Genomic DNA, 22,048 nt, shown 5'->3' with positions numbered 1-22,048 from the left:
TTGTGGTTTTTTTGTGGGTTTTTTTTTTTTTTTTTTTTTGGGGGGGGGGGTGTGCATTTTAATGTTTCTTCATTAGTACAACTGTACATAAGAAATCATTTTACGAGATAAACGTCACATCCACCAAACACTAGCCATATGCTCTACCAATACGGATGTTTCGAGATCCCAAAACGATGTGGGTAAAGTACGAGTGTTCTTAAATCAGTCTTACCTTCCTGTAATCGTGGCGACACAAAATTAAGTGAAAACATGACGTCACGATCACCGGAAGTGTTGGTTAATCGACGGCAATTTGCACGTCAACATCATCGTTATGGTATCTCGAAACGTAATTCGATTTAAACATATATATTTATTTTTACATTGATTTGTAGAGGATCTGACACCGATGCATTAGGAACCACGTTCTGATGACCATTCAAATTACTACCTCGTAATTTCTTAACGTTAAACTTTAGGGGACGACATCGTTTGTAGCACTGTCAAAATCGCTCTCGTGTATGAAGTAAATTCACACAAAATGCATGACAAATATTATAAGACTCTTTCAAATGTGGATATGAAGGATAGGTATATATTCTATCCGAGGGTCACAAAATGTTATAAAACCCGAGGGTTGCAGAGAATTTGACAACATTTTGTGATCCCGAGGGTAGAATATCCCTATTCTTCATATCCACGTATGGAAGAGTATTTTTCGCTCATACTTTTAATTGCAATTTTACTATATTTTAGGAATAACTTGAATAGATTTATTTTTTATTTTATGGAGACATAACGCAAAAATCTGAGTGTACTCTAAATAAATCGCTTTATGATGAGAGTACACTCAGATTTTTGTGTCATATCTCCATAACATGAAAAAATATTCAAATTAATCCTTATAATTCAGCCATTTTAAATGAGTTCGAAAAAATCAGTGAATGCAAATAATTTCTCCATGCATCATAGCTGCGTAATATTTTAACGCAAATTCAGTTGTTTGTATCGTTGAAAGTAAATAAAGCATAGAATTTAGTTTCTGAAAAAAAAAAATGTTAAAATTTTACCGAGAAAGTAGTCATTTTGATGACGCTGTGATTTCACGAGGCTTTAATTGCATGGGTAGCCATGCAATACAGCTTCAGGCGACATGAGTGTATTTCCATAGACCAGCCAGCATTACACGTGTAGGTATGAGAGAAATATAAATATGCATTCTGTCACTTTGACGAGATGTCTTTTTTGTTTGATATAAGCTAAATGGAGTAAATGTTTTGAAGTAAAGTACAGGGGAATATAAAATCATAGGAACATGATACTTTTGAAACTAAGAATAAAATCAGTATCATAATCTAATTGGTATAGAAAAACCAATCCATTAGTTTAGAATCGTCATTTCTCTCAGAAGGAGAATATCTGCATTTCGGTATGAAATCGGAACAAATTTTTAAACAAAATGAGAACCAATCAACAGCCAATCAGATTAAAATACCAATCCTTATAACCATTCCGTTAAATAGAGGATCTGAGAACATCGCATAAGCGTATGTATCTATAGAAGTAATTCATAGTAATGAATTCAAAGAACTTAACATTTTATAAGTAAAATAAAACAAAATTACATAGACGCCTTTTGGTTGCAAAACTTCTATTAAATACACAGAAGTGGTCTCGGAACAGCATCCATATAAAACAAAGGCACTACAAATAATTTTGAGGATAAACATTTAATATTATTACATACTATCCATAACACAAAATTGAAACATGTCCAACAATACAATATAAACATCGCTGTGAATTTCGTCTGCTTAAATAAGTATGTTATCAATAAAACACCCCCATAACGTGCTGTACAGATCTTTCATTTTTAATAGCCAAGCTCTATTAGCTACTGTTGGTTGGCATTGCACTTTGCTTACCAGGCCTCAGGATCATGAAATAATTTTAGACTGAAATTTTGAATTAGCCAATTATAATTGATGTACCTTTTTATAACGTCAACTTTGATTGGCTAAGTCTAAAATTAAGACCATTTTAAACTTTACTCTGCTTCATGATCCAGCGGCAGGGTCTGATTGTTCAAAGAGTGATTAGCGTAATCACTTAATTAATGGTTTTTTTTTCATTTTTCATTTGATACAAACCGTGTGATAAAGAGCTCTAAAAAATCTTGCAGAATTTTGTAATTTTTTTTTAATTGGATTTTTATATAGTCGTTAAAATTTGATTAAGTTAATCACGATTTGCACAACTGGACCCAAACTACATTGCTCCTTAAATACACAAACATGAAATTTTCACGAATACTTCCTTATGGTTCAGCTAACAAGGCTACGTCATATTTGTATATTAAGTCAAAACTGAAGAATAATAACGTTTATGACTCCATTACACCTGATCATCTATTAGACAATGCTAATAGGGACCTTCGGAGCAAAACTATTATTAGAATGACTTACATAAGCTTATATAATAGGTGCAAAACGTGAAAATATCAAAATGTATATCATTTCATATAATACTACGTTAATGTAGATCGTGTTGTTACATATGCTAAAACCTTGTTAAGGTATGAGTTGGATATATATTCCGTCGTCATTAAATTGATATAAAGTTACATATAATGTTGTAAAGATATGAAGATTAGGACATTATTACATGGGGCCGCGGTGGCCGAGTGGTTAAGATGTCCCGACATATTACCACAAGCCCTCCACCTCTGGGATGCGGGTTCGAATCCCATGTGGGGCAGTTGCCAGGTACTGACCGCTGGTCGTTGGTTTTTCTCCGGGTACTCCGGCTTTCCTCCACCAACAAACCTGGCACGTCCTTACATGACCCTGGCTGTTAATAGGACGTAAAAATAAACAAACCAAACCAACATTATTACATATGAGATTATGAGTATATGCATTTTACAAAACATAAGTAAAATTAGACCATTACACGTATAATGACTTGTCAATTATGTCAGATACAAAACTGATCAACGTAAATGGAAGATTACAGTGTAACCTGTCTATTCCGGATGTCGCCGTGATCAGAATAATTGACCGGTATAGCCAGGTTGCCGAATTATACATGGTTTAATAATCGTAAATTAAAGACGAATGAGTTAATTTGCGACCCGAATTTGGGTTCCATTCTTGCTGCATATTTTGCTGAGTATCTTTTTATTATACACAATCAGAAGATATTTAGAACAATATGCCTTAAGAATGGGATCAAATTCAGCCCGCAATTTTACTTTGGCAGGATAATTTACTTTGGAAAAATAATGTGTTTAATAAAACGTATTAAAGTTCCGTGTTTGTATGGCCTATATACATTTAATACTGCATTGTTTATATGCATGAATACATAACATAAAACTATGGAATAAATAAAAATAAACTAAATGTGACCACGGACATACAACATACATCATAAAGATCTTTGCAGTTAACACCACAGACAATAATACAATATCAAAACTGGTCGGAAAACATATCATGACATATTATAGTATCAATCAAAAGCAGTCATTTGTTTTACAACACATATCCTTGATTGCACACGAATGTGGGAATGGTTAATTTTTCTGACATTGACCATTCATGGTATACAGGTCGATGCGATTAGCCATCAATCTTGTGTCCCGGAACGAGATCTGGACCCTATATTGGGTATTTGCCCTCCGGTCTGAACTAGGAGCCTGATTGAAATGTAATATTCTGTATTTGCACATCACAGAGTTATCTGCCATTGCGGGTAGGTATTTATCGTTAAGATATTTTTTAATGAGAGTAACGTCATATTTTTCAGAGAAATGGCGCAATCTTTTGCTTAAATAATACCGATGTCACAATCGATACCTACAAATGAGGGATATAACTCTGTACATGTATAATGTAAAGACGAAATCAATATCTTCAAAAGACCACCATGTGCAATAGACCCCGAATTTTCGAAATGCTGTACAATGACGGAAAACATGTTCGTCCAGTATTTCTTCAAGTCCATCATTTCCGCGGAATACTTATTGAAATGTTTCTCTGTAAAAGGATATGTTGACATACATGTAGCTACTTGAAGACTTAACTAGTACCGGTCCAGCACGACCTTCAGTTGAATGGGTTTTACAGTATGCAGAATAGGAGAGATCTTCTGAAACTGTGGAGGATAAGGCTGAAATTTTAAATGGAACAAACAATCACTTACACCACACATCACAAGAGTTGACACACCTATTCAAATGTATTTATAAATTTTGAATTTAACTTCTATATACTGAAAGACTCGCAATCATGCTGAAATTAAACGGAACTAACAACCACTTACACCTCACATCACAAGAGTTGACACACCTATTTAAATGTATTTATAAATTTTGGATTTAACTTCTATATACTGAAAGACTCGCAATCATGCTGAAATTAAACGGAACTAACAACCACTTACACCACACATCACAAGAGTTGACACACCTATTTAAATTTATTAATACATTTTGAATTTAACTTATATATACTGGAAGATTCGCAATCATGCTATTATTAGTGCACATGAAGGTTTCAACAGATGACCCGTAGGTGATCTGCCAGTGCGGCTTACCTGTAATTTATTGTATAAATTTATTGAAAATACAAAATTTTGCTTCTCGCGGACTATGCCGCTTGTAAATAATAATCATGAAAATACAATTGCTGTCATCTTATTTCCTTTTCGTTTTTATCATCATCACTATTTAAAATCGTTTTTAGACCATTTTACTTGCGACATATGTAATAAATATACGTAGTAAGAGTTGGTTTTTTGACGGGGAAGATACTTGTCATGCCACATTGGTATGATCGCAAAAAAATGCGAAATATGGAGTAATAGTGTTGTTATATATACCTCGACAGACCGAGAAAATTTAAAACCGCTAATTTTTCGTGATTGTTGTTGTAAATCTTGACCTACGTAAATAATCTGTCATAATACTTACTTCTGTTTCTGCGCATGGTACAAATCGAACGTTTCTCATCAAGTGGACTAAAATAATTTTGATTTCCATCATGGCGAACTTCACACCAACACACATCCGTGGCCCTCCTCCAAACGGCAGATACATCACAGGATCGATCTCACAGTCACTATCAGGACTATATCTGTTGTTGATAAAAAAAACTATTATCGCGCCCAGGCAAGAATCTTGTATAAACATTCAATAAAATGAAGTCAAGTAATATACAAGATGTGGTCTCATTAGGTAGGTAGAATTAGTTTTTAGGTTTGGGCGACAGTTATCTTTCTTTGCCTCTAGAGTCTTCAGCAACTAAGTGGCGGCAAAGGAACGCTCTGGGCAGACGATAAGGAAAGTTAATGTAAGCCTTTCAAAAGCAGTGAGAAATTTTACTATTTATTATTACTCACCAAATGAGATCATACAACATAATTTGATCGTTACAACGTATTTGAGTTATTCGGTCAGGTAAGAATTGAAGTCGCTCTGAGTCATTTTAGTTTAGAAATTTTTGCAGTTATTTTTTAAAATTTCAACGCATTTTTAACGCAACAAGATGATATTTTACATTCCAGTGAAAAAGACGGGTTTCAAGAAATAATGAATTATTGACGAAATACAATGTGTAATGCCAAAGTAACCTTTCAGGACGAAATTCTTCTGGGTCAGGATAAAATTCTGGATCGTGATGTATTAGGAAGATTGGGATGGCAACTAATGCTCCTTTAGGGATATGAATCCCCTTCACAACTGTCGATTCTTTGCACTGCCGGCTGATTCTGTTAAAACAAAAATAGAAATGTTCTTTATTTGTATATGAAACTATATACATTATCAATATCCAGGTAGTTGAGAAACCCTTATTCTCTATTTGCATACTACATATTTATCTGCCTTTGCGGGAAAATATTGATTGTGACGTTATGTGTCTGCGAGCGTACATTTCTGAGAAAACGACGTCACTTGCGCTCACAAAATAATGACGTAACAATCGATACCTACCCGCAAGGGAGCTAACTCTGTAATACGCAAAGACGAAATATATTACCTCTATACCTTCACCATCGGATCACACACACACAGGAAGGCCATCCTAACTGACTTAAGTAACCATACAACCAAACCTAATACATGTATGAAATCTATACATGTTGGTTGTAAATTGTAGGCTGGTGGCAAATCTCCATATTGTTTGGTGTTGTGAATTATCTCATAATCTCAAAAAACCTACATTTCGACAACTTTCGAAATTTTTTATGTAAATCAGACAGACAGTTTTTTGGGTGTTTTTTTCAACGTAATAAAAGTATTTATATTCAGTATCCACATGACGTATACAAAAAGCATATGCCGCGGTCTGGCGTAGGTCGGATCCCAACCCAACACACTGATTAGAATTTAATTTGAACAGCTGAATAAGGTTTAAATTAAGCATTCACTTCCCTGCTTTTACTTATTTTTGCAATAAAACAAATCCAGTTGTGGCGCATTGATATATTTTCAATGAGCTCAGTTTGGTCAAAGACTGTGCTGCTTTTACAATTCTCCGCTAAAACGGTCTGTATATATAACGTCAAGATGTTCGACTTAAAATTCGTTTGGTATTTGGAAAAAAACCTCCAAAGATCTAACCAATAGAAATGAGTGAAACAGTATCAATAATAACTGATTAAAATAAGAACGCTGATATTTAAATACAAACTTACCTGGCAAGAGGTGGGTACTTCCTCAATGCTTCATTGATTACATAGCCAGTGTATTTTAATTCCTGTAATTGTTCGTACGTCGGCTCGTCCTGCAATTGAAAGATTAAAGAACAACATAATTAAAACAATCTTCATTAAGTTTTATAAAATACCTGACATCACAAAATGAGAAACATCATATTCTACATCAATATCCCTGTGTTACCCATTGACAAGATAACATTGTTATATGGCTGAACTATTTAAACTTACCAAGGCAAAGTGAAGTATATGACGGTATAACTGACACCCAAATTGTGACCATAATGACGTCACTAATGCTGACGTGAACTGATCACCGTCAAAATTGCTGTTCCATTTTTTTTGACTTAATCTTTATTGATAAACAGTTTTCCTGGTCAAGCTTAAACAATTTCATTCAGAGACCCTAAAACGATATGTTAATATAAAAATCAACTCATTTTATAAATCTAGCGCTCATTATGAAAATTGTCTGCAAAGCTCTTGCATCTATATAGCCAATTGTTGCCATAGGAAAATAGTTTAATGCTAAAATAATGCCCGGGCTTTGTCATCGGACAAAGTTGATACGAGTATAATAAGTACATTTATACTTTAAATGGTATTTTCATTTGCAAATAATCAGTCATTTATCGGGGATCTAGAGATTTTTCGGAACCAATATCGTATACATCATATATATTTAGTCTATGATTTTAGAAGAATCACAGTAAGGTTTTGGTGTATACTGTAAACCATTTAAAACTTTCTTTCGCGCGGAATTCTTTTGTGAATTTCGAGATTCATGTAATTTCGCGAATGTTTATCTCCGCGATTAGTATCTTTATGATTTATATTGATATGAGTTTATATTCAAATTTTGAAATTCGCGAATGTTATTATTTGCAAACGTGTTTTGAAGAAATGGAAATCGCGAAATTTAGTATCCACGAAAGGAAAGTTCATACAGCGTATTTTATTACGAATATTACATATATATATAATAGTTTGTCATACATTCATACCATAAAGGGGTGAATGTGATGGTGTACCATTCATTTAGAAACCGAACATCATGTCTTTCACACATTCATCCCAGGAATTCCATATTGGGTTGGTGAAGTCTTAGGTATAGAACAGTCTAAATGTGTCTTTAGGTGTGAATAATTAAATGATGCAATAACAATGTTGTTGAACAAAAACCTTGACCCAATAACAAGTTATATCAACTGTGACGAGGATAAAAATGGTTAGTAAATATCCAAACAAAATTCCGGTAGCCTTACCTCTCCAACAACTTTTCTAATTTCGCTCTTCAATTTGTCCTGGACTCTTTGATTGAGTGCAAGTTCGTATGATATGAACTGGAGACATGCAGACGTAGTTTCGTACGAACCGACCATGAAGGAAAATGCTTGTGCATTGACTTCTTCTGTAGAAAGTTCTATGAATAAAAATATAAGAACTTTATCTTAGTCAAATAAAAAACGAAAAAATCATTCGACTTGTAACGCTTGTGAATTTACTTCTTCTGTAGAAAGTTCTACAAATATCACATTCGTCAAAGACAAAAAAAAGAAAGATTTTGAGATTCGTAACGTTTGTGCATTTATTACTTCTGTAGAAAGTTCTAGAAATAATAATATCACCTTCGTCAAAAAATAAAGACATTTCGTGAGAACCATATAATGAAATACTGAAATGTTGTATATTTCCGCGGGTAGGAAACTTTGCGGCTTTCTGTTTAAATCTAAAGCAATTGGAAACAATTTCTTTTAGATATACTTATTGTTTTTTCTTGTCATTCTGTCAATTTAACTCATGTAATATTGAAGTAAATGAAAATAATATTGATTCCCGCGATTAAATTGAATTTTGATTCCCGCGAATAAAGTCTTCCTTACAGTAACACTGGTAATTTATCTGGTGTATACATGTACCTGCGGCGTACATTTTATGGAAATTAGCTTTATTAGTTTAACGTCCAATCAACAGCCAGGAGCTTGTATGAACGTGACAGATGTGTTGGTGGCGAAAAACCGGAGTACCCGGAGAAAAACAATTGACCATGCATGTAAAGATGGAAATATCGATCACCAGAAATCTAGAACTTAAAATGAGATAAGCATTAAATATTTTATAACTTGTAAATGAATAACAAAGATGATTGCCTTTGGATTTCTTTACCCTGTTTGTTGTCGTTTTCACCAGAACTGAGATCCGCAAGTAGCTGTAAAAAGTCATCCCTTCGCTGGAATAATGAACACAGAATACTATCATATAATAATACCTTTTTTCTCTTTTAACTATTTTGTTATACAGCTGTACAATTATTCATTTACTTTGAATCATTAACAGAAACATGTTTCAGTTTATAATAATTTATTGTATTTTTAAAAGCTTTTTCTTTCTTTGTTATGTTAAAAATGTTCGTCTTTAATGATTAAAGATTTGATTCGTACCTTTTCAGGATTCGTTCGTCGTTCGTTGATAAGATTGGTTGTTTCATCAACGATGAAATTGACAGTTTTCTTTGGGAATGGACTGACGTCGAATCGCTTTAGGAGTTTGTCTGCACATGGTATAGTGACTGATCATCAAAAAATAATAATTAAAATATTACTAAAGCATTACCAAAGAAAGCAGAATGAGAAACTAATGGCAAGATCAGAACAAAATTATAGCAAAAGCGCAACATTCGATTTGTATTTATCGTAAACTTATTTCAAATTTTAATTGCTTTAATGTCACTGTAAATCTTGTAAAGAGTAGAAATAACCGTAAAATCTCATTGAATTTATATTTATATTGCTCTTGTAGGCAGAACCATTAATGTATATTCATGAACTGAAGAAGATATCTCTCAATATTTACTTGCAAGAACCAGAAGAGCGTTTGATCTGGGATGAAACAAGCTTTGAAGATTTTTGTAGAATTCTTCTCTTTTTAATTTGTTGCCGTCCAAATCTACACCAAAGCCACATGTGCACATAACTTGAAGGGAAAATGTGGCGAATAACCTGGAAGTAAATGTGCGAAATTAATGTGTTCTTAATATTAAACCAACAAAATGACAAATACATTAAACTAAATTTTCAGAAACTACAATACATCAGACAGAAAATCTGCAGAAAAAATCTATATCCAGCTTTAAATATGTTGGATTTATATCCTAGATTACAGCACCTTACGAATTCAGGAATGTTCCTTTAATTTGGTTTTCTGGATTTTGTCAATCTTATTAAATGTAATACTAGGTTTATGTTAATCCATATCAGAGTTATCTCCCTTTAGCTAAGGTACTGTTACAGCATTAGTTCGCGAGAACAAATTACGTCGTTTTTTTCTGCAAAAATATGACATCACGAGCAGATATACGTGTCATAACAATTATCATTAAACCTCACTTTCATTTAGAATGTTCTGATTGGATTAAATTTGATCACATGACTTTGAATAAGTTAGACATGTCCCCGGAATTGGGATGTTGTTGAGAACTATCTTTATGAGTTCTCTATCCAGATATAACAAATTAATTGGTTTATTTTATTATTTTTTCTGTATAATAAAATAATTATGACCCTATATGTCGGGATACATCTAGAAATGTCTCCCTAGAAAATAACTCTTTTTAGGGAGACAATTCTAGATGTATCCCGACATAGAGGGATATTAAAAATACCTTTATATTCATTAATACAAGTTACGTGATAAATGAAAATCTCAAAATGTGATTAATTAATATAAAAGGTATTGATATATTTTATTGCCATTCATATAAGGCCATCTATTTGTTATACACATTACCCACGTTTTCGCTTCAAATACGCTGTCATTTTCAGCAAAATTCACGCATTGCTCTGTTATACTGGCGGCACATTTGTTGACTCTGGAGATCATCTACAAAGGCAACTATCGCATCAGTAAGTTAAATAAATAAGGGATGATGTGATATAAAATAAAAGTGGTAACAGTCATATAATTTGTTTTTCTCTTTACGGAAATATTAGATTTTATTTACTAAACATGCACTTTTTTGTTTTCTCTATTTCTAGCTAGTAGTTGGCATTTTCAGCATTATCTCATTAAATGTTATTTTAAGGAAAATACCTATTTATTCATTTGATGTTTTTACTTTTGTCAGAAAGATTTGATTAACCAGACCACATTTTTACGAAGCAAAGATTTCTCGAATTTATCTCGAGAATTTGGATAATTATCATTAGATACTTTCAAAAGGATATACCATTTGTTAAACCATAGCTTGTCTTAAAAAGTCAATTCAGTAAGGAGAAGAGGTACTGTATATAGTTGATGTGGAATCCAGCCAATCAAAATTAAGGTAACAAAACAACTGCGCAGAAGAATTGTGTGATATGTGGTCATATTTATGTCTTATTTTGGTTGCAGAAACTAAAAATACTACCTCATCTTGCCTCAGAATAGATGTCATACATGTTGAAAATTAGACTGTTGCAAACTATCAGAATGTCCTTCTCATAGAGATACATATCCAAGTCAAAGACTAGAGGTCAACAGTATCGATAGATAATGCGCCAGTTTAATAATGTATCTGTATGTTACAGAGTAACCTGCCCTTGCGGTTAAGTATTGATTTCACGTCATGTGAATGAAGCTTCATACTTTTTTTATGAAAAAAAATAATGGATACCTATCCGCAGGGGAGGTACCTCTGTAATATACAAAAACTACATAAGAAGAGAAAGCGTAGTATTCTCGTATCTTGAACTAGTCACATCTAGCAACGCGGGGCGGTTGCTATAGTGGTAATATAGTTGAATTATTTGAGCTTAGCTACTTGCCTTCCTTATCTTTGACTGACAGAACACTGCCGGCAACAATGATCTAACCCGCTTCCATTCTTTGTCCCTTAGAAATGAAACACCTTTCTCTAATGGTTCTGGGAAAATGTCAGGCACCTGGAAAATTTACAAAACACAATAAGGTATGTGACGAATGGTGATTTTTTTCTCAATCCTAAACAGAAGCAGACGATTTATTTTGTTTTTCTTCAGTTACAAAAGTTACTTACTTTACACCATTACCACCAGTAAAAAGTTTTAGCTTCTTTTTCAACTTCAAGATAAACACGTTAAAAATAATTATATGTAATTGCGTTCCGAAATCCCGAAAAAATATGCAATATGCCCTATATTAAATGTATTAAATGAAGTACTGTTTGCACATGCACCAAAAACAAAATAAGTTATTTCATGTGTATTTTTGTTAAATAGACACAGGCATACACGATTGAACATCAGTTATTGTTCACATAATGAGTATCGTTTGTGTTCCGTTGATGGCGGAAAATCTTTAATCGAAATCATTACTGATTTGAGAAGGTTATGTTGTAAAATGTAACTTCCTATTTTATTTCAAATGAAAAATTCAATGAAATTTTCATAACACGAGTAGTCTTATAGTTCCCGCCGTCGTCCTTATTACCGCGAAGTAGTTGACTTTTACTGCTAGTCGAAACAGCGAAATATCACGATTTTAAATATAACACCTTTCTTTAAAAAAATTTGTTGGCGGTAGATCATCTTCAAATGTGAACAGAGATTGAAAGAAAATAGGCTACTGTTTTACTAAAAGATTGAGTACTTACCCATCTGTTGTTGAATTTGTTGAACTGTTTCACTAATACTTCGTGTACCATGGTTCGGTCGTAAATGACAACATTCAAAAGAAATCCATTGTACCACCTGTTGAAATGACAGGGTTTAAATTTAAATACCTTGTACAACTTGTTAAAGTTAACAAGGTTACACGTAAACTTTATTGTAACACTTGTTAAAATTAACAGGGTTACACGTCAACTCTATTGTACAAATTGTTGAAATTAACAGGGTTACACGTAAACTCCATTGTACAAATTGTTAAAATTAACAGGGTTACACGTAAACTCTATTGTGCAACTTGTTGAAATTAACAGGGTTACACGTAAACTCTATTTCACCACAAAATTAACAGAGTTACACGTTATAAGATAACTATTTCATGCCACTTGCCAACGTTATATAAAATTTATTAACAATTTGTATGAAAAAAATAACTACAGCAGGAATTCCAATGTCTTTTTTGGACCTTGGTACAGACTTTTCTGATTTGTTTTCTTAAAAGTTGTTGTGTGTTTGATTAAAAAGTCCTATTAACAGTCAATGTCATGAAAGGACCGTAGTGTTTGTATCATTTGATAACAATTCATAAATGCTCCTTCGGTATACTTGAAATATAGTATGCTCCCTGAGCATGCGCAAGGAGAGTAATAAAAAGCAAGAGAACACCAGCAATAGCTTTGTTACATGTGTTTAATCACGACTGATTAGATTCGAATCAGAAGTCATCCCAAATGGGAATACAACATATATTGCGACGAGGATGGGATCCCTAGTTGCTTAAGGGACACATTTTGAAATGGCGGCGTCTGTCAATGCGGATATCGGGGGGATTCCCCAGTTTGAGTGTCATGATGAACCAACGTCAATCGGGGCAAGATGGAAAAAATGGCGTAGGGCATTTGAACTGTTCGTGACAGGTAAAGGGGTTACAGATCCTGAACAGAAGAAAGCGTTATCATTGCATTGCGAAGGAATGCAGATGCAAGACATATTTTGCACGTTCCCTAATGTAACTCCAGTGACAACACAAACTGTTTGTTCTGTGGCGTTGGATCAGCTAGACCAGTATTTCATCTCCCAAGTCAATGTTCCTGTTGGGAGACATTTATTCCGAAATATTTCACAGCAACCCTCAGAGACAATCGATCAGTTAATAACACGATTGCGTCAATAAGTGGAGTTCTGTGATTTTATCGATATCAGCGAGCAAATCCGGGATCAGGTGATAGAAAAATGTTTATCTCACAATCTAAGGAGGAAATTACTTGAAAAAGGGAGAAATCTGACTTTGGACCTATTACAGGCGGTAGCTAGAGCGATGGAAACTAGTGAAAAACAGGCCGTTAGTATTGAAGGTACTACACCGCGTGGTGAGCAGGTCAATCGAGTGCACCAAACTAGCAAGCGTCGGAGTGATCCTGATCGCCAAACCGAAAACCGGAAGCAATGTTATCGTTGTGGAATGCACACTTGCTGAAGTCTGACTTGTGTTCTGCGAAGGATAAAGAATGTTTCAAGTGTCACACGATAGGACATTTCTCAAAAATGTGCAAGACTAAACCCGAAGCGTACCAGGGAATACCAAAACACACAGGAAAGACACCAAGCAAACAAAAGGTACGTTTAGTTGAAACAAGTGATGATGACTATGCTTTTTCAATTGGTGACGATTGTAAACAATCCACAGTTCCAGTAAGCATTGGAGGGATACATGAAGTGACTATGATTATTGACTCTGGTTCCAGCTGTAACGTTATAAGTAAACAGCTATAGGAACATTTGAAAACCAAACATGTAGACTGTGTGTCGAGAAGATCTAAAAAGAAACTCTACGTGTACGGAAGTAAGAAATCCATGGACGTAATGGGATGTTTCGTGGCACAAGTCTCAGTGGGTAACAACGGTAGGTCTATAAGCGCAGAGTTCACTGTAGTGAAAGAGAAAGGTCAAGCCCTGCTGGGTTACAAGACGGTATCTGAACTGGGTGTGTTGAAAATTGGTGTTAATAATGTAAACACGGTACAACAATTAGGACCTGATGAACTTGTACAGAAATACAAATCGTGCTTCAGTGGCCTTGGGAAACTGAAATCTTTTCAACTAGACATTCCTATTGATGAGACAGTTAAACCAGTAGCACAGAATATGCGGAGGATACCGTTTGCACTCAGAGTTAAACTGGAAGCCAAACTTGAGAAACTTGAGAAACTTTATGTGATATAGAAAGCTGAAGGCCCCACTCCCTGGGTTTCTCCAGTCGTGGTTGTTTCGAAAGGTCAGTCTGATATTCGTCTGAGTGTTGATTGAGAAGAACAAATAAGGCGATCATCAGAGAACGACACCCACTACCTACAGTAGAAGAGGTACTGTATGATTTGAACCAAAGTAAAGTGTTCAGGTCGATTACTACATTTGTTACTCACCAAGGGCTTTATCGCTATAAGAGACTCATGTTTAGGATTTCTTGTGCACCTGAAATGTACCAACGTGTCATTCAGCAGGCTCTACATGGATGTGTTGGGGTACGCAATATATTTGATGATATTATTGTACATACTCCTACAGTTGAGGAACACGATGTAAGATTAGAGGATCTACTCCAGACAATTCAGGGAAAAGGTATGACCTTGAATAGAGACACATGTGTGTTCCGTATGACAGAGTTAATGTTTATGGGACATTTGTTATCAGTCAGAGGAATCGGTCCAGACGAGGAAAAGGTCCGAGCAGTGATTGAGACTAGACGGCCAAACAGCCCAGTTGAGGTAAGAAGTTTTCTCGGACTAGTGAACTATGTGGGAAGGTTTATCCCTGATTTGTCTACAGTGGCTGAACCACTTAGTAGGCTCACCAAGAAAAGTGAACCATTTGTATGGGAAAGCGCACAGGAAACTGCATTTAGAGAGATGAAAGCTAGATTAGCTACTACCAAGACCTTGGGGTACTTTGACCGCAAAGCCAAGACTATCTTAGTCACTGATGCCTGTCCTGTCGGATTGGGCGCTGTCCTTGTACAGGAAATAAATGGTGAGCATCGCGTTATATGCTACATCAGAAAAAGTTTGACCAACACAGAGCGTAGATATTCTCAGACGGAACGAGAAGCTATCGGAATAGTTTGGGCATGTGAGCGGCTACAAATGTACTTGTATGGTACATAATTTAAACTACACACTGACCATAAATCACTGGAATGCATTTATTCTGCTAAATCTGCTGTCAAGGCAAGTGCTCGTATACACTCTGCCATTACACTGTGAAGTACATACCTGGGTCCAAAAACATACCAGATAGTTTGTCGAGGCTGATTAGCGGCAAGTCCAAGGGAGACAACTCTGGTAATCTTGAGGACAGTTTCACAGCAGGTGATGATGATGAATATGTGAGATTTGTAGCCAAGACTGCAACACCTAGAGCTATGACTACTTTGTACTCGTGAAATAGAGGAAGCGTTTGCGGTAGATCCGGAATTGATCGATGTGAGGAAATGTTTACAGAACAATCAGTGACACAAGTTGGAGAACAAACCCTATCTACTTATCAAAGATGAGCTGTGTATTATAGGATTTTTATTCCAACCAGTCTGTCTAATAAGATACTAGAGATCGCGCATGAGGGACACCCAGGTGTAGTTTTATAAAGCGACTTCTCAGTACTAAGGTATGGTGGCCAGGAATAGACAAAGATGTGGAAAGATTTTGTAAAACATGTCATGAATGTCAAGTAGTTGGTATGCCTCAAGCACCTGAACCAATGAAACCAACAGAACTACCTACTGGCCTATGGTAACACGTATCAGCAGATCTCATGTCGCTCCCATCTGGAGATTACATATTTGTGGTTGTAGACTATTACAGTCGATATTATGAGGTCCGCACCATGAGGATGACAACTACGGAAAGGATCATCCGGAGCTTGAAACAAATATTCGTGATACATGGATTACCAGTCTCTATAACTACAGACAACGGACCACAATTTATCAGTGGATAGTTTGCTGATTACCTGGCAGAACAGGGGATTGAGCACAGAAGAGTCACACCCCGTTGGCTGCAAGCTAATGGGGAGGTGGAGAGGTAAATTCGGCCTCTAATAAAAAGAGTAAGGACAGCCCAGATAGAGAAAGGAGACTGGAGAGATGAGATAGACAAATATTTGATGTGTTACAGAACAACACCTCATTCTGTTACTGGTGTGAGTCCAGCAGAACTGTTATTCAAGCGCAAGTTGAGGACGCGTTTACCAGGAATTGAGGAGTATCAAGGAGAGGATATCGATGTTCGCGATCGCGATAGTGAACAAATAGGAAAAAGTAAAATACATGCGGACAGAACGCGAAATGCTAAAGTTAGAACTGAAGTTAACGCTGGAGACACTGTTCTTCTAAAGCAGGAGAGACAAAATAAACTAACTCCAACATTTGAGGAGGAACCATATAAAGTTGTTACCAGGTCAGGTAACATGGTAGTTGTCGGGAACGAGGATGTTGGTGAGTCTCAAGAGCAGCCCAATATTCATGGGGGATACAACGCGACAGAGATGCGCGCTCCAGTTGAGATCTAGAATCGCGCAACATTGCGCCAAGACTGTGAAATACCTGGCGATGATTGTGCAACACCTCGCGATGATCGTGCAACATCTCGCGAAGATCGTGCAGCACCCTATAAGCGCCCAGTGAGGTCTACAAGACTTCCGCCGAGGTTCAAAGACTTTGAAGTGACCATAACATGAACTTGGTTAAAAGTATATAATCTTACTCGATACGTTTACAAGTATATTAATATTGTGTTGCTAAAAGCAGTGTTATATTTTCAGTTTGTTTTCAAAGACTGTTTAAAAATAAGTTTTGAGGTTTTAGGTGTTCAAGGTTAATGGTTCATAACCAATATGAGAATTGTGAAGGGTAAAATTATTTTCTAGAAAGGAGGGATGTAGTGTTTGTATCATTTGATAACAATTCATAAATACTCCCTCGGTAAACTTGAAATATAGTATGCTCCCTGAGCATGCGCAAAGAGAGTAATAAAGCAAGTGGACACCAGCAATGGCTTTGTTACATGTGTTTAATCACGACTGATTAGATTCGAATCAGTAACCATCCCAAATGGGAATACAACAAGGACGGCTTTCCATTTATGTATGTAAATGGTGTATGAAGTGCATGGTGCGTTTTGGGGAGACTGCGGTATATTCTTGTGGTGATTTCTTGTATAGTCAAACTATTGTTTCTTATATGTGGAATACATTTTAACATAGATAATAACAACATACCCAACAACATGCCCATATTGCTTCAGCCATGTTTTCTCCGACTGAATCAAACCCTGCAGAGACAAACAGAAACCCGATTATATACAAGATAGAAAATAAAGAGAAAAATAATATCCTAAATTTAGTCGCCTTTTAAGGTCATCCAATAGAGGCAGCAGGTATTATTCTAACACCCTACCTGCAGTGCCAGCCCCGTCTTCATTATAAACAAATGTCCTTGTTGTTAGGGGATGTTATGCATCATCATCATTCATGATGAGCCAATGACAAAATGGCGTATGGATTAAAAGTATATAATGGTCTCATACACTTGATACAGTTTTATATGATCCGAACACAAGAGAAGTTCCCGCACTGCTGGATTCCGTTAACTCTTCCAGTAATCATATTCATTTTTGATGTGTCTAGATTTTTAGCTTTCTGGGGTATTTAGGCTCCGATTATCGCGGGTCTGTTGTATAATTACTCGAATTACTTTTTGACATCTTATTCAGTTTATTAGCTTTTTAGTTTTATTTTTGTTTTTGTAAGAAAAAAATCCATACACACAATTCATGGTTTTCCTTAGTTTATACTTTCCATATAAAAACTCCCCACTTATAATCAATGGTTATATCTCAGAATTATAGCAATTTTTCTAGTTAGTATCACACGTTTTTAAATTCAATTTTTTAAATTATATACATGCGCAAAGGAAAACATAATTTGATTTGTTCAAAGTCCTGTCTGAATACGGCAGCTTTCTGTCGTAGTTCAAGCGGGGTAACTCCTGCTTACTTAGAGTAAAATCTAAGAAGGCCATCTATCGTTTTGTTCATTATCGCTAGGCGGTACCGTATTGTTCAAATAAACAAAATGTCTAACACTTTTGTATGAGATAAAGTTTCCTACTTTTATATTCTGTTTAATCAGCTTTTATGCGGAAAGATTCTTCCACTGTTATCCGATTACATAACTTTATATAATTTCAAAGAATGACTAAGGGAAGTAACCCTTGCTTACCTGGATAAAAAAACTTACAATGTTAGATACCTCTTTGTATTCAGACCATGACTAACTCTCGATGGGCGGATTGCCAATGATATGGTTGACACCCATACTGATGATCTCTTGGTCTAATCTTCCCAGGCAAAGCACCACCTAGCCGAGTGTTCATCCGCGGAGTAATCTTACGCGTAAACTTTTAAAATCAAATATTCCGTAATTTTCATACTCTCTATTTAAGAAAATGTTTTAATTTTTATTCATTTTTTATCTTTTTGAGAATTAAAATACTAACAATGCACTGGTTTTAATTGAAAATGCCAAATAAATGTACATAATGAATTTTGGTAGTACTGGTAAAATCATGATATTTATGTATACAGTGTCAGTACACATGGTCAATACACGAAGCCAAGCTGTGGTCTACTATTTCATTTCACATTTTTTCAGCGATATTAGTATTTTTTATATATGAAAGATTTTCAAAGCTAAATTCATCAAAGCTTTCAATAGATTCGCCCAGTTATTGTACATATTCCTTGAAACAAAAATATATTGAACTCGATCGTTGTAGTCTAATGACGTAACAAAATATTATTATCCGTTCAAGCAACCTTTTTTATGTTCAAATTTCAAAATAAGAAGTTACGCTGAACAATATTTATTTTCTTACGGAAATGTGTACCTATTATATGCACAGAGTTCACCAAAGTCTATTTGTCTATGATTTCACTTGACAGCATGACACCGTTCGAACATCTGTTTTATGTTTCTCTCTATCGTTTGCAAAAAAAATAATATTGCGTTATTATTAAGTCTTATTTGAATGTTAATGTGAACAATAATTAAAGACGTATATCGTGATTCAAACCAATGTTATTTTAATGAGAGACTAATTATTAATAGTAATGATATGATTTGTGTATGAGATGTTGGGTAAATATTATGATAGTATTTATTAAAACTAAATTTTCGATATATCTTCAGAACCAAAAGGCAAGTGTAAATCAAACTTCTTGTTTATATCTTTTGCCACTTAAGTTCTGTCTGCTTTAAGAACAAATGTTGAACTATACCGCCCATGTCATCATGTGAGTTGCACGTGTAAAACAACGTGACCGTATGGTTTCGTAATGTATAATTATAACTAATTTCAATGGATGTTTTGCTTTAGTCAGAAGATGGGTTATACAACAATGACATGCGTATAAACATCCGTCTGTCGACAGGTTCTTAGCAAACAAAACCATAACTCAAAAGACTAGTATTTAGTATCAGCATGAAACCTTTATACAATAGAGCCATTTTTAATTATGTGACAATACACATTTTATATGAATAAACTTTCAGTCCTTAATCTGTTTAAAATCAAATTATAAATAGAAGAATTATAAGAAGTATTTGGGATACGACTATTTCTGTTGAAATGATCATACAACGACCACCCGTGGATCTGTTCATTCATTCCAACAGTCATGTACTTCTTAAAATAATTTACACATTCAGTCATTTAAATATTCATTCATTCATTGAAACATTGATGCACTACTTATATTTAATTTCCACATTCATTTATTCAAACATCCAAACCATACTTCAATTATTTAACATATGCAGTAAGTATTCATTCATTCTTTAAATATTTTATTATGCATATAGTCATCTGTTATATTGATTCATTCATTTACAATATGTCTACTAAACCATTTATCTATACATTTATTTGTCCATCTGTCTATCTATCCATGTCTTTATGGAACCATTTATTAATTCATTCATTCATACATTTATTCAAACTATTCATCATTCCATTCAATCAATTAAATAATTGAATTAATGCAATATAGTTAATTTATCAATTTTATACATTCCATTCATTTATTTCAATATCATGCAATCATTACGAAATACGAATTTATTCATTTATTTCTGTCATTCGGCTGTTCATTGATTCTTTCATTCATTCATCCATCCATCTATTCATTCATTCATTCATTTATTCATTTATTCATTTATATGTCAATCAGTTCTTTGAATTATTCATACATACATTCATTAATTCATTTATAAATTAATCAATTCATTCATTCATTCATTCATTTACACATTCATTTATTCATATCCATCCATTCATTCATTCATATTCATCCATTCATTCATATTCATTCATTCATCCATTTATATTCATTCATTGATTTATTCACATTTATTCATATTCATTCATTCAAATTCATTCATTGATTCATTTATGTTCTTTCATTTATTCATTCATTTATATTCATCCATTCTTTCTAAATTGATAAATTCATTTATCAACCCATGATATTAGTTAATTATATTTATCCGTTATTAACTCATTAATCTATCTATTTGTGTAAACTGTGACAGTCATCTTACTTTCTGTATAATTTTGTGGATGCTCCCGATTATTGGTAGAGTCTGTACCATTGGTATCCCGCCTTTCTCCAGTAGACGCATCTTTCTTGTGTGATACCTTAAAGAAACAAATTCAGAAAACAAATCCAAAATAACTCCCATTTTATGCAATAAACATTTCAATAGCAATGTTTCGCAGAAGGGCTCTCACAGACTTACACATATTTAATTGATTTACTTTAACACCATCTGACATCACTCATTCTCTGTATCAAAAGTCATCTATCTGCATAACTCATCTATCAATTTTGGCAATACAGGAAACATTAGCTTGTTAATAAATTGACTGATCGGATGACCAGTTCTCGCAGAATACCAATTCTCGCCATCGCATGTGCATCTGTATGATCTATCACGAATTTTCAGATATTTTGGCTGGAAATCCGGATGAAACTATCTTCTATCAAAAGATGACTTTATTGAAGCAAGATTGCGTGAAAATCACATAAATAAACATGCGATGGCGTGAATTTGTCGCCTGCCATTACGTTTATTCTAATCTATAACCCATGACCGGACCGTGGAGATGTTATCGCCATGGTCAAAAATATAACAATGTAATAAATGACGTACGTCATACTAACCGCGAACAAATTCTATAAAGTACAAATTCATATAGTTCACTTTTCGCTGTTCGAAGTACATCTATACAGTAAAAGTGTTATTTTATACTGATTATGGTTTTGAAAACATTGTTAAAAGCTAAAGATATACTCTGTGCTACACTATATATTTACAACTTTGCACAACCTCAGAAAAATTAATACAAAAATATCAAATATTTTCGAAAATGGAAACTAAACTGGAACACTGCTTAACGTATATTTCGCGTAAAGAAAAAAAAACAGAAATCAATCGAAAAAGGTTACCACAAAAGGGACCAATTTATTATAAAAAGGTTAAACGCATACCAAAGTAAAACGATTAAAAAATATTTTGTAAATGGACACTCTGTACTGATATAATCATAAATCATAATTTTGGAATATGTATAAATAATATTCCAATATGTGGCTTCGGAGAGAACGCCATTA

General features: G+C 34.4%; 1 protein-coding gene across 4 annotated transcripts in view; it reads right to left on the bottom strand.

Moving 5' to 3' along the window:
* Positions 1 to 1,693: 1,693 nt before the first annotated feature.
* The window catches only part of LOC138310555 (cytochrome P450 3A8-like), a 47,113-nt gene continuing 26,758 nt past the window's right edge, over positions 1,694 to 22,048 (bottom strand). For all 4 annotated transcript variants that reach the window (XM_069251823.1, XM_069251820.1, XM_069251822.1 and 1 more), the window contains 13 exons: positions 20,976 to 21,072; positions 17,595 to 17,647; positions 12,311 to 12,407; positions 11,505 to 11,621; positions 10,493 to 10,581; positions 9,556 to 9,701; positions 9,144 to 9,271; positions 8,869 to 8,932; positions 7,968 to 8,125; positions 6,682 to 6,770; positions 5,617 to 5,754; positions 4,958 to 5,120; positions 1,694 to 4,155 (listed from right to left, as the gene is read on the bottom strand). In XM_069251823.1, the coding sequence (XP_069107924.1) occupies positions 4,069 to 4,155; positions 4,958 to 5,120; positions 5,617 to 5,754; positions 6,682 to 6,770; positions 7,968 to 8,125; positions 8,869 to 8,932; positions 9,144 to 9,271; positions 9,556 to 9,701; positions 10,493 to 10,581; positions 11,505 to 11,621; positions 12,311 to 12,407; positions 17,595 to 17,647; positions 20,976 to 21,056 (1,410 nt within the window). In that variant the 5' untranslated portion in view covers positions 21,057 to 21,072 and the 3' untranslated portion in view covers positions 1,694 to 4,068. The remainder of the gene's footprint in view (positions 4,156 to 4,957; positions 5,121 to 5,616; positions 5,755 to 6,681; positions 6,771 to 7,967; positions 8,126 to 8,868; positions 8,933 to 9,143; positions 9,272 to 9,555; positions 9,702 to 10,492; positions 10,582 to 11,504; positions 11,622 to 12,310; positions 12,408 to 17,594; positions 17,648 to 20,975; positions 21,073 to 22,048) is intronic.

This window comes from Argopecten irradians, chromosome 16, assembly GCF_041381155.1.
Source record: "Argopecten irradians isolate NY chromosome 16, Ai_NY, whole genome shotgun sequence".
NCBI classification, from domain to species: domain Eukaryota; kingdom Metazoa; phylum Mollusca; class Bivalvia; order Pectinida; family Pectinidae; genus Argopecten; species Argopecten irradians.
The sequence above is the reverse complement of the archived record's forward strand: the minus strand, read 5'-3'. Positions and strand labels throughout refer to the sequence as shown.